The sequence below is a fragment of the Pipistrellus hanaki genome (genome assembly GCF_964339955.1).
Source record: "Pipistrellus hanaki genome assembly, chromosome: 14".
Taxonomy (NCBI): Eukaryota; Metazoa; Chordata; class Mammalia; order Chiroptera; family Vespertilionidae; genus Pipistrellus; species Pipistrellus hanaki.
In genome coordinates, this window is record NC_140516.1 from 54,203,868 (window position 1) to 54,214,899 (window position 11,032).

General features: G+C 58.3%; 1 protein-coding gene across 3 annotated transcripts in view; it reads right to left on the minus strand.

Annotated features, from left to right (window-relative positions):
• Nucleotides 1-9,905, minus strand: part of PLPP4 (phospholipid phosphatase 4) — a 31,914-nt gene extending 22,009 nt beyond the window's left edge. For 2 of the 3 annotated variants that reach the window (XM_084904220.1, XM_084904219.1), the window contains exon 1: nucleotides 9,361-9,512. In XM_084904220.1, the coding sequence (XP_084760346.1) occupies nucleotides 9,361-9,416 (56 nt within the window). In that variant the 5' untranslated portion in view covers nucleotides 9,417-9,512. Of the gene's footprint in view, nucleotides 1-9,360; nucleotides 9,513-9,837 lie in introns of those variants that run through there. The other variant, XM_084904221.1, reaches the window with a different exon arrangement.
• Nucleotides 9,906-11,032: the final 1,127 nt, after the last annotated feature.

Genomic DNA, 11,032 nt, shown 5'->3' on the forward strand with positions numbered 1-11,032 from the left:
GGAGCACCAGCCCACCTCACATCCCCTGGGAGCACCAGCCCACCTCACACCCTAGGGGAGCACCAGCCCACCTCACATCCCCTGGGAGCACCAGCCCACCTCACACCCTAGGGGAGCACCAGCCCACCTCACACCCCCAGGGAGGACCAGCCCACCTCACACCCCCAGCGAGGACCGGCCCACCTCACACCCCTGGGAGCACCAGCCCTCCCCTCCCATCCTAGGGGAGCACCAGCCCACCTCACACCCCCAGGGAGGAACGGCCCACCCCTCGGGAAGAGCAGGGTGATGCTGCCCCAGCTGGTGGCTCTCAGCCCCGACCAACTGGGGAAAGACAAAGAATGACAGAGTGGGTGGCATCTTCCTCAACACCTGCCGGCATGGGCCGATTCTGGGCGTGAGAACAGCTGTGAGCATAACATGCAAAGACCCTAAGAACCGGGGATTCCAAGGTGAATGGTTCTAGCTCTGCCTGATGCCGAGCAGGTGCTCAAAAGAACTTATGGAGGAATGAGGGGCCTCTCCCTAATTTCAGAGAGAAAACACGCTTGCTGCTGTCCCCTCTGACGAAGGATCGTCATCGCATTCTAGCTGCAGAAGAGAGTTATGGGAAATGAGGGGTCACGCCCTTCCCCCCTACCCCCCCGCCGCCCCCAGACACCGGGAAGCCGCATGCTGGCAGGATGGCAGGATGGCAAAGCGCACAGCTCGCGGCCAGGAGCCTGACTATTCGATGCTCGCCCGTCCCTCTGCTCGAACAGCTGACTGTTAGGAAGAGCTCCACAAAGGAGCTGGCTCACGTGGGAACCCTCCATCTCACTGGTTCGCAGGAACACTCTGCTGGACAGGCTCAGCTGAGCCGAGACCCCGAAGCAGGTGGGAACACCGGTCATCAGCGGCCGAGCCGAGAGCATTACAGACTGGCTGAGCTCCGAGTCAGTACGTGAGCAGACATGGCCCCACGGCCAGGAAGTGGCGGCAGGGCCTGAACCCGGGGCTTTGATTTCTGGTCCGAGCGGCCCGAGGGAGACCGACGCCTGCGTGGCACCAGCACGGAGGTGCTCGGCCGCGTGCTGCCCGCGGGATCTCCACCCCGAGCTGCTGGCACCGAGGAGGGAGAGCTGCGGCCGCTCTGCTCAGGTGGCGCCCGCCCAGGAGGAGCCATGCTCAGTCCCAGCAACAAGACCGCAAAGCCGAACGGCGAGAAGCCAGGCGAGTTCGAGTCCAGCATCGCCCAGACTGCCGGGACGGGAGACGAACTCGGACCTCAAGGCCCAGGCTCGGGACTGGACGTTGCAGCGGCCAGGGAAGTGACGTTGGGGGCCGTCGGAAAGCTATCATCTTTGTTCTGGTTCCTCAACTCAAGTCTTTACAGGAAATCCACATCCGACTGGTCCTCGAGCTGAGGTGGTGGTCCTGGGAGGCACGTGGTCTTCATCGGGCAGAGGAGGGTCTGTCTGCGCCAACCCCAAAAAGCCGGGCAGGGACAAGCAGAAGCATCTGGAGCCGGACGCCGACCGCCATCCTGGAGCCCCGCTCTTCCGAGTGCCATAGTGGACAAGAGGATCTGCGAGAAGCTGGACACAGCCGGCTCCCAAGGTGCATCGGGACACAGCGCAGCACAAGGCTGAAACTTTCTCCCGAGTCTGTAAGCAGCTCATGGCAGGGACGTTAGTTGTGAATTCCCAGAGTTCCAGTTGAAAAGAAAAATGTCTATTGTTCTCGGTTTAAAAAAAAACCGAAGGGTGAGGTGCCAGCCCACACACAGAGGGGCAGGGGTGGGGGGAAGGGGGCAGGGGGTAAGGGCAGGGGTCTCTACTGGATGGGCAGAGTCCACAGCACTGATCCCGCAGGAGCAGGTGCAGCCCAGGGCACGCACAGCATCCCAGGCCTCAGGGCCCAGACCAGTGACTGACGGCGTCTCAGGGGCCTCGTCTGCTGGGTGGAGCCACGAGAAGCACACACCCTCAGGGAGGCGGGAAGCAGTGTTGATGTAGGGTTCGTTATCACCATAGTTTTTTTTTTGTTAACCTTCACCCAAGGATATTTTTTCTATTGAGTTTTAGAGAGACTGGGAGAAAGGGACGGGGGAGGGGAGACGGGGGGGGGGGGGGGTGATTGGTTGCTTCCCAGATGCACCCTGATCCTTGAGCCTGCAACCCAGGTTCGTGCCCTTGACCAGGAATCAAACCCAGGACCTGAGTTACAGGCTGACTCTAACCACTGAGCACACCGCCCGGGGCTATCCTTCATTTTCAACTCCTCCCTTTCCAGTTGGAACATCCTCTCCACAATCAGCCGGGGGTTAACGGGAGGCCCCCAAGCAAGCAGTCTGCTTGTGGTTAGATGGTGTCTATGATTTTCAATCTCTGTTCAAGGAGCGGGGTCACCCCCACCCCCCGAAACCCCCATGCTCCTCCGGACTCCCAGGATGGTCCACACCTGGGCGTGGTCTGGCGCAGCCTCCACAGGTCCATCACCTGCACACCTGTCACTACCTGGTGGTGAGGGGGGTGAAAATCCGAAGATGTGGGGCCCAGAGCCCTCGCCCACAGTCTGAATGGAGAGGCCCCTGGGCATCTGCTGTGTGCCAGTCGCGGTGTCGCTATTCAGGGCAAAGGACTGACCGCAGTCAGACTTGCAGGAGCCCCGAGTCCGAAGCAGGTGGACAATCAGACAATGGCCGCCTTGGGGGAGCACTGTCCAGTGGGAGAGGCTGTCTGGGCGCTCAGTGGAGCGTGACAGACTCCACACTGCAGACTTGGAGGAGCTTCTCAGGAAAAGTCAGAGCCTGGCTGGGCCCGGAAGCCAGAGCGAGATCCGTCAGGGCGGGGCGAGGGCGGGGCGAGGGCGGGGCGGGGGCGGGGTGGGGGGGGTGGATTTGGGAAGCCGGGCTCCAGGAAGGACGCTGAGGCAGTTCATATCCTTAGATTTGCAGCTCTACTGCAGTTAGTGACACAGTTACATTTACAGTCACCACCTGGGAGCCCCAGGCCTTGCTCTGCACCACCTGCCTTCAGGCTGGGCCTCCCTGCCTTTCTCCCCTCCCCCCTTCCCTCTCCACTGCTGGCCTGGCTGCCGGCCCAGCAGGACCTCACAGGTAATCCTGTTAGGCCCCCTCGTAGTTCAGCCCCATCATTCCTGCCAAGATTTTTATGAACCTTGATTCTATTATCCTACGTATTAGCCTTCCACCCCAGTTCTGTGTCATTCGCAAATTCGATAAGCTGCTTTCTATGTCCTTATCCAAGTTGCTGATAAAAACCTTGCACAAGAGGTTGGAAGTCAGAGGCCTGAGGCCTGAGGCCTGGCCCAGGCAGCACCCTGCTCCCTCCCCCGCCCCCCCCCCCACACACACACACCCACTATGCCCTGAGCACAGCCAATGCCTGCTCTCTGGAGGCTCTGCTGGTTCACCCTCCAGCTACTTCAGCAGCCAGAGGACTTCCTTCCCTGTCCCCCAGGGGCACAGACTCGGTAACAACAGTAACGCCTCACCCGCCAGAATCACACCAGCAAGCCAGCACCCAAACAGCCCCTGGGTGTGCAGAACTCGAGCCTAAGTGGGAGCCTATCAGCCCCTCCAGCTGAGCCTATAACTCTCATGTCACCCACAAGCATGTTTATACGTGACCACCTTCCTTTCTTCCTTTCAAGGAGCGTAGCTTGGTTTAAGTAAGTAAAAGGTCTGAGGCCTTTCAAGAAGACAAGCCACAATAATTAAATTCCCACTAATGCGCCCGGCTGGTTTGGCTCAGTGCATAGAGTGTGGGCCTGCGGGTTAAAGGGTCCCGGGTTCGATCAAGTCAAGGGCACGTACCTCAGTTGCAGGCTCTTCCCGGGCCCAGGGCCCTGGTCAGGGCACCTGCAGGAGGCAACCGATTGATGTGTTCCTCTCATATCGATGTTTCTGTCTCTCCCACTCTTCCTAAAAATCAATGGAAAGATATCCTCAGGTGAGGATTACAATAAAGAAAAAAAAATCCTACAACTGCATGGGAAAGGGGTCTATGCCTCAGTACACCAAAAGGAACCACGGACCTCAGTGGTTGAGCGCTGACCCATGAACCAGGAGGTCATGATTCAATTCCCCATCAGGACACATGCTGGGTTCCAGGCTTGATCCCCATTAGAGGGGATGCAGGAGGCAATCAACTGATGATTCTCTCTCATGGATGTTTCTATCTCTCCCCTTCCCTTCCTCTTTAAATCGATTAAAAGATTTTTATTTTAAAGGAATCACAGGTTCCACCAGTGACAGGTGGGACAAACAGAAAACAAATAACCAGGTGCAGACTTGTCAACCTTAAAAATAAAACAGCCAGTTGTTTTTCCAGCAAGAATGACCTCACTTGGGAATAGCAGAGGAGCTGCAATTCAGGACTTGCAAATGGTTTCAACTCATGCACGTGTGGAGAACAAAGGGGGGAAGTGTTACTTTTTAGAGAGAAAGGAGGAAGTTGGGAGGAGCAGTTAAGAACAACTCCTTCAGAGAGCCCGAGTTCCTCGTTGCAGTGGCTGGTTTCTCATTGGCTGTGCTGTTGCTGGGCAAGGAGAAAACCTTCCTTCCTCTGCTGGGGTTACCACGTCAGCTTCTTCCTGCCCCCCACTGTCAACCAGAGGGGGTGTGTCCACTTACAATTCAACTGCATGCCCAACCTCATCTGTCTCTCCACAGTCTTTCAGCCCTTGGTTTTTCTTTAAATAGTTAGCGGATATAAAACATAGAAAGGCTGATTTCTGACACTCACTGCAGGATTCCCAAAGCAATCATGAAAGAATCAGAGCCGTTCTGAGGATATTTCTGTTTTCCCCCAAACAGGAAACATCAATACTGATCTTCCTGATTATGAATGAAAGTAATACACTTTACTGTAAAAGAGTTTAGACCATAAACAGTATTTAAAAAACAAGTATTACGAAGTTCCATGCCTTGAAATAACCATCATTAAGATGTTTGTGTATTTTCATAGACATGTTTCTTACAGACGCGGACGCAAATTCGGGTACTGCATCGCTTGCATTGAGCACACTCCTGTGACTGGCTTCTTACCACTTAATAGATTGTGGGTATCCTCACAGCTCATCTACGTAATCAATTCCAGTGGCTGCATGTTCTTTCCGTTGTAGCACATAAAGCTTGCTCCCATCGACTCTCAGAGCACACCTGGCATTTCTATGGGAACCACAGTGTTAGGGTGTCTTAGTTATCAGCATCTGCCAGTTCCCTGCTCATATCTGCTGCCCCTGTGTGGACTGAAGCGCTCTCTGCTCTCCCTTCTGATGGCAGGCGCTCTGTGTGTGAGGCTCTAACGCCTCACCCTGTAAGCTAGGACGGGGCGGCAGAGATTAAACTATCTGAGGGTGCCAAGCCCCTAGCACGAAGCCACAGGCAGGGAGCTCAGCTGTGTCCTCCTTCCCTCCACCTCTCTCCTCCACCTCCCTCCCTCCTTCCCCACAAGGTGGAGGCTCAGGGCATCTAAGAGGTACCTACACATGCACACACACTGGCCGCTTCTCTCCCAGGGGGGTCCTGGGTAATTCTTCAGAATGCCTTCCCAACTTCCTACGTGCTACTCAGGGCTCAGCTCCGCTGCAGCACCGAGAGCTGCACCCTCATCAATACACTGTGACATGAGGAACCTTTTGAGTGACCTTTGCCTCTGCCTCCTCCTAGGAGGGAAAGGGGGTGGGGAGGGGAGTGGAGATGGGCTTTAGCGCGGACCTCGTGCAGCGTGTGCTGGGCACCATCTCACACGACGTTTCATCTTCACAGCCTCCTGGACGAATACACAACTCAGTCAGGATGCTTGTCTCACAACCAGCAGGCAGGTTTCGCCCCAAAACCTGAGGGAACGGCCCTCCTGCAAAGCAGGGTCCAGCTCTGGGCGTCCTTGTGGCTTCACCCAGAGCAGCTGCTCTGCAGACCAAGACGAAAGCAGCACCCGGGCCGTTCTCTCTCTCAGAACGAGGGCTGTCTAGAGAAGCTAATCCTTCTTACCTCAGGTGAATGCCAGCACGTCCACTCCTTAGTGCACACCAGTGGTCGGCAAACTCATTAGTCAACAGAGCCAAATATCAACAGAACAACGACTGAAATTTCTTTTGAGAGCCAAATATTCTAAATTTAAACTTCTTCTAATGCCACTTCTTCAAAACAGACTCACCCAGGCCGTGGTGTTTTGTGAAGAGCCACACTCAAGGGGCCAAAGAGCCGCATGTGGCTCGAGAGCCGCAGTTTGCCGACCATGGGATCATTTACCAATGAGACAAGCATTGGGCGTAACAGCCCAAACCTACAAACAACCCAGGTGTCTTCAGGAGTAGATGGGTGAATGAGGAGAGGTACAGGGATGCAATGAGACGTTCACCAAAGTGCGACCCACAAACCACCACCACACACCACGAGGACGCCCGTGCTTCCGTTTCTCCACCCACGAACAGCGCTGTCAGCATCCCCGTCTGAGGGCTCCCCACAGATGCGTGACCCTCCTCCTCAGGGCCTGGCACACGGTGAGCCCCGCATGCAGTCACCACCGGAGAAAAGCTGGAAGGAGCTGGTGCTGGTCTCAGGGCTGCTGACCGGCCGCCACGTCTCCTCGCTGTCTTGCTCACGCAGGCCGACGGCTTCAGCATCTGCAGAGATGCCCCCAGAATCTCCCCTGGATGATGGAGGGCATCTGTGTGCCCTGCTCCTGCTCTGCTCTGCCCACATCCGTACGTGAGGGCCAAGGGGCCTGTGAACCCAGAGCTTCACGGTGCCCAACGCAGCCTCCACGCCCCGTCACACTCGGACTTTTCCTAAACTCCTCGTCCCTCCACCAGTGCCGTTCCTGTTCGGTCACCTGCCTGCGCCAGCTCCGGTTTGCATTACTCACCCCTCATTTCCTTCCCAGTGACGTTCTCAGGCTGGACTGTCCCAAAGGCACGGAGCGCCCTTCGGGGCGTCTCTCAGGGCAGCTCTGGGGGCTGGGAGCACCTTGGAATCCCGAGTCACCAGCACCTGCCTGCACAGTGAGCACTGGTCCCCCGGTGAGCCGGGGACACTGTCACCCCACCATCGTGGTCCCAGATGCACGTCATTCCCGCAAATACAGACGCCACAGGACCCCCTGGCATCGGGGGATGGGCTTCCTGGCCTCGCACAGAACAACTGTGGTCAGAGAACAGGTGCGTCCACAGGTGATGTTTCCCCAGAGGCACCAGTTTGCAGCGCAAGGTAATCCCTCCCACCAGATTTTTCTCTTGTCCGGGGCAATAAACAGGGTAGAAACACCAAGCAGAACCAGGTGAATTAAATCAGCATCGGAGACATTGGGTTCTGCCTGCCCAAAGGGACTGTCCACTCCTGCCCAGGTGAGGCCTTTGGCTGAGACCACCGTCTTCATGAGCAGAGTACAGCCCGCCCACCTTGCCATCCGACCAGCGCTGGCAAACGAAGAATAAAATTCCCCTGCCAGCCTCTGCCCTTGCCAGGCCTGTCTGAGAAGACAGAGGGTCATCTGTGTCTGGGAGCCCAGCGCCTGTGCTCCGGAAGCCGCCATCTGCCTGCCAGTACAGCTCTGAAGTCTGGGTCCCACAGGGAGGCTCCCGCCAACACTGACGCTGGTCTTTGCAGGTAAAGGAGCCACTAGTTGACACAGCGATTTGATATGAAAACCAAGAAATCGGCCCAAAGTGCCGTCCATGCCCAGGTGTTTCCCTTTGGGTGAGAGCAGATCCCCCATTAAGTCGTTAATTCCAAGGGGGGTTTGGAGAGAAGAATATAAACTGGCTTGCTTTTACATATCAAGGGCACAAGAAGCACATTCACAGTAATCATAAAATTTCCAATTCCACTGCACAGATCTTTATGTATTTGTAAACATCTCATAAATGTTTGAGGAAACATGAAGGAAAACCTGAAAACAATACAAATATGATTGGACTCTCTATTTTTTTAATCCTCACCCAAGGATATTGTCCCATTGACTTTTAGAGGGTGGAAGGGAGGGGGAGAGAGAGAAACATCGATGTGTCAGACACATCAATTGGTTGCCTCCCTCCTGCTCCCCAACCTGGTGCTGGGGATCAGGCTGAGACTGAATGGAACCCAGGACCCTTCACTCCCAGGGCCAACGCTCCATCCACTGAGCGGAACCAGCCCCGAGGTGTGGACCCTCTCCCACCTTGAGGTTCTCAGCAGCAGGCAAACCAGGCAGCTCTCCTCACTGCCCTTCAGCACTACTCAGGCCCCAGCAGGTGCTCAGTTCTACCTGCACCCAACTCTCATTTCCGACACATAATTTCATGAGCAGAGTACATTGGACACTGTCCAGTCACTAGTCTGAAAGCACAGTAAGAGGGAACCGTGTTGTCCCTTTTCCCAAGATGCACTGAAGCTCCGGGCTCCTGTTCCCTGAATCGCCGGTGTTCCCTGAGGCGGGAGGGCTGCCTGCACTGGGGGTGGGAGGAACACTGGTGGCTTTCACCCGGGAAGGAACCGGGGAGACAGGGCACTTCTGTCCCCGGTGCCCGCTGCCAGCAGCTCCCAGCCTCCCACCTGCCCTCAGCCACTGGCTCCGCAGAAACCCGGGAGGAGGGGCCTCCCACTGGAATGGCTCAGCGAGCTTCTCAGCAACACAAACAAGCAAAACAGCCAGCAAACCCACCAAGTTCACGCAACTTGAACCTGTGACACGTGTCAGAACAGCGTGGGCAGAGGGGAGAGGGCCTGCGGCCACTGGGGGGACAAGGCCCGGGGAGCCCTGGTGGCAGTGATGGGGGGGCGGGGTGAGCTGGCAGAGGCGCCAGGGCTCCTGCTCTGGGCCCGAGGCCGGTGGGTGGCGGGCCCAGGGGCACCCACACCTGTGCCAGGCTGACCTCCTCCTTCCCAGATCTCTGTTCCGCCCCCCGCCCCCGGGCTCTGGGTCCCTCCCGGCGGGCGGGCGGCGGGCGTGGGGAGCCCCCCTTCCGAGCTCCCGGCCAAGAAGCGCCGCCGGCGCCCCCCGCACCGGGCGCTCCGCCGGGGTCAGGGCAGCACCGAGCCCGGCCTGGGGCGGCGGAGCCACGGGAGCGGAGCCCGGAGCCAGGGCAGCCACAGGGGCTCCGAACTCGGAGCAGAAACTTCCCGAGGGCGCGCCCGCCTCCGGGGATCCCCGAGCCCCGGCCGGTGCGGCGGCGCCGGCTCCGCCCGCTGGGGGGGCGGCGGCGGCGGGAGCGGGTCTGAGACCCGCGCGGAGGGTCCGCGGTCCCCAAGGCGCAGCCCGGCTGGAGCGGGGCCGGGACTGGAATCCAGGCCCCGCGGGACGCCGTGGCCCCAACAAAGTTGGGGCGCAGCATCGCTCGGCCCGTGGTCCCCGGCCTTGCGCCGCTACTTACACGAAGACCCCGAAGAGCAGGGCTCGGACCCCGATCTCGACGGCCAGCTCCCGCATGGCGCGGCCGGGCGGACCGAGGCGGCGGCGGTGCGGCGGCTCCGGCTCCGGCCCGGGCCCCGGAGGCGCTCCAGGCCGCGGCGGGGGCGGGCGCCGGCGGGGGCGGCGGGCGGGCTCTGCCCAGACCTCCCGCCTCCGGCCGGGCTCAGGGACGCCGCTCGCCCTGCCTCCCCGCCGCCCCGCGCCTGGGGACTCCCGGCTCCGCCGCCTCCTCCGCCTCCTTCTCCGCCTCCTTCGCCGCCGCCGCCTCCACGCGGAGGGAACCCCGCCGCCCCCGCCTGCGCGCCGCTCCCCGCGGGTGGGCGGCCCCTGCGCCGCGTCCTGTCCTCCGCGCGGGGTCCCTGCCCTCCCGCTGTCCGCTCAGTGGGCGCCCGCCGCACCCCGCACACGCCCCGGCACACGCACAGGCACAGGCACGCACGTGGCTGCAGCACAGACGCGCCGGGATCCTCGGAGCTCCTGGCGTTTCTCCCTCCTCCCTCCGCACCCCTGCACCTCCCGCACCTGGAATCCTGTTTCTAGGAAGTTTCCCTGCCACTCGGGGGAGCCAGGTGCCCATTGATGGGGCAGGGTAGTCAGTCAGTGTCTCTGTCTCTCTCTGTCTCTGTCTCTCTCTGTCTCTCTGAATTTATAATTAAGGACAGAAACGCTTTGCTCCTATGAAAGGACTGGCATGGCCCCATTGGTGTCCCAGATCCCATAAGGCAGCCAGCCAGTCCAGCAGCTGCCCAGCTGTGAGCGCGCACACATAAGGCCTTTGGTGCCCTCTGCTCCCGGATAAAGGATGACCTGCAAGCAGTGAAGGCGGCTTCAAAAGCCCGCCAGCCCCAGCACCCAGGTCCCAGCCGGACTCCTCTGGTCTGCGTGACCCCAATGTTCTCTCATCAAGGATGCCTGGGTGCGAGGGCCTACCCGCTCAGAACCCTCTCATTAGAGAGTCAACAGGTTTGCCTGAACAAAACCAGCTCCGTAACTGAAGTGTGAGGCTGATCTTTGAAAATCACTTCAGGATGCAGCCACTCAAGTAAGTGCAGCGCCCTCCAAGTGCCACTCTGAAAATCTCTCCTTTGGTGTCAAGGAAGTCACCTCACAGCCGTGCTTCTGCTGTAGGATCTTTTAAATCCCCAACCGCACTGTCCGGTAGGATGACCCCATGTTGACCAGACTAATTTAAAGAGAAAGCCACCGAGGAGAATATCACTTGGCAACAAATTCTGATAATCTAATTTCCCAATGAGAGGGTTGGCATGGAGACCCTCACCTGTAAGAACCCGTACTTCAGGCTTTCCGGGTTACCTGGTGTGAACTTGCTAATAAGCCTCAAACACCAAGGATCCAAGAAAAATTCCCAAGAGGTCATCAGGTTCAACCCAGCACATGACTGTCTCCCATGGTGGTCTCAGTAAATAGGTCTTCTGCACACCTCCAGGATGTGCAGCTGGTGGGCCGACAGCTGTCATGTCCTCTCAGTGACCTCTCCCAGTGAGTGATTGTCAGCTGTTAATGATTCCGTTCTGAAAACAATTACTGCCCATCTCTCATGCTTCTGGAATTTAACTGAAGAATCCACACTGGGTTGAAAAGGTCTTAAAAACCCGGTGTTTGTATTTGTAGCC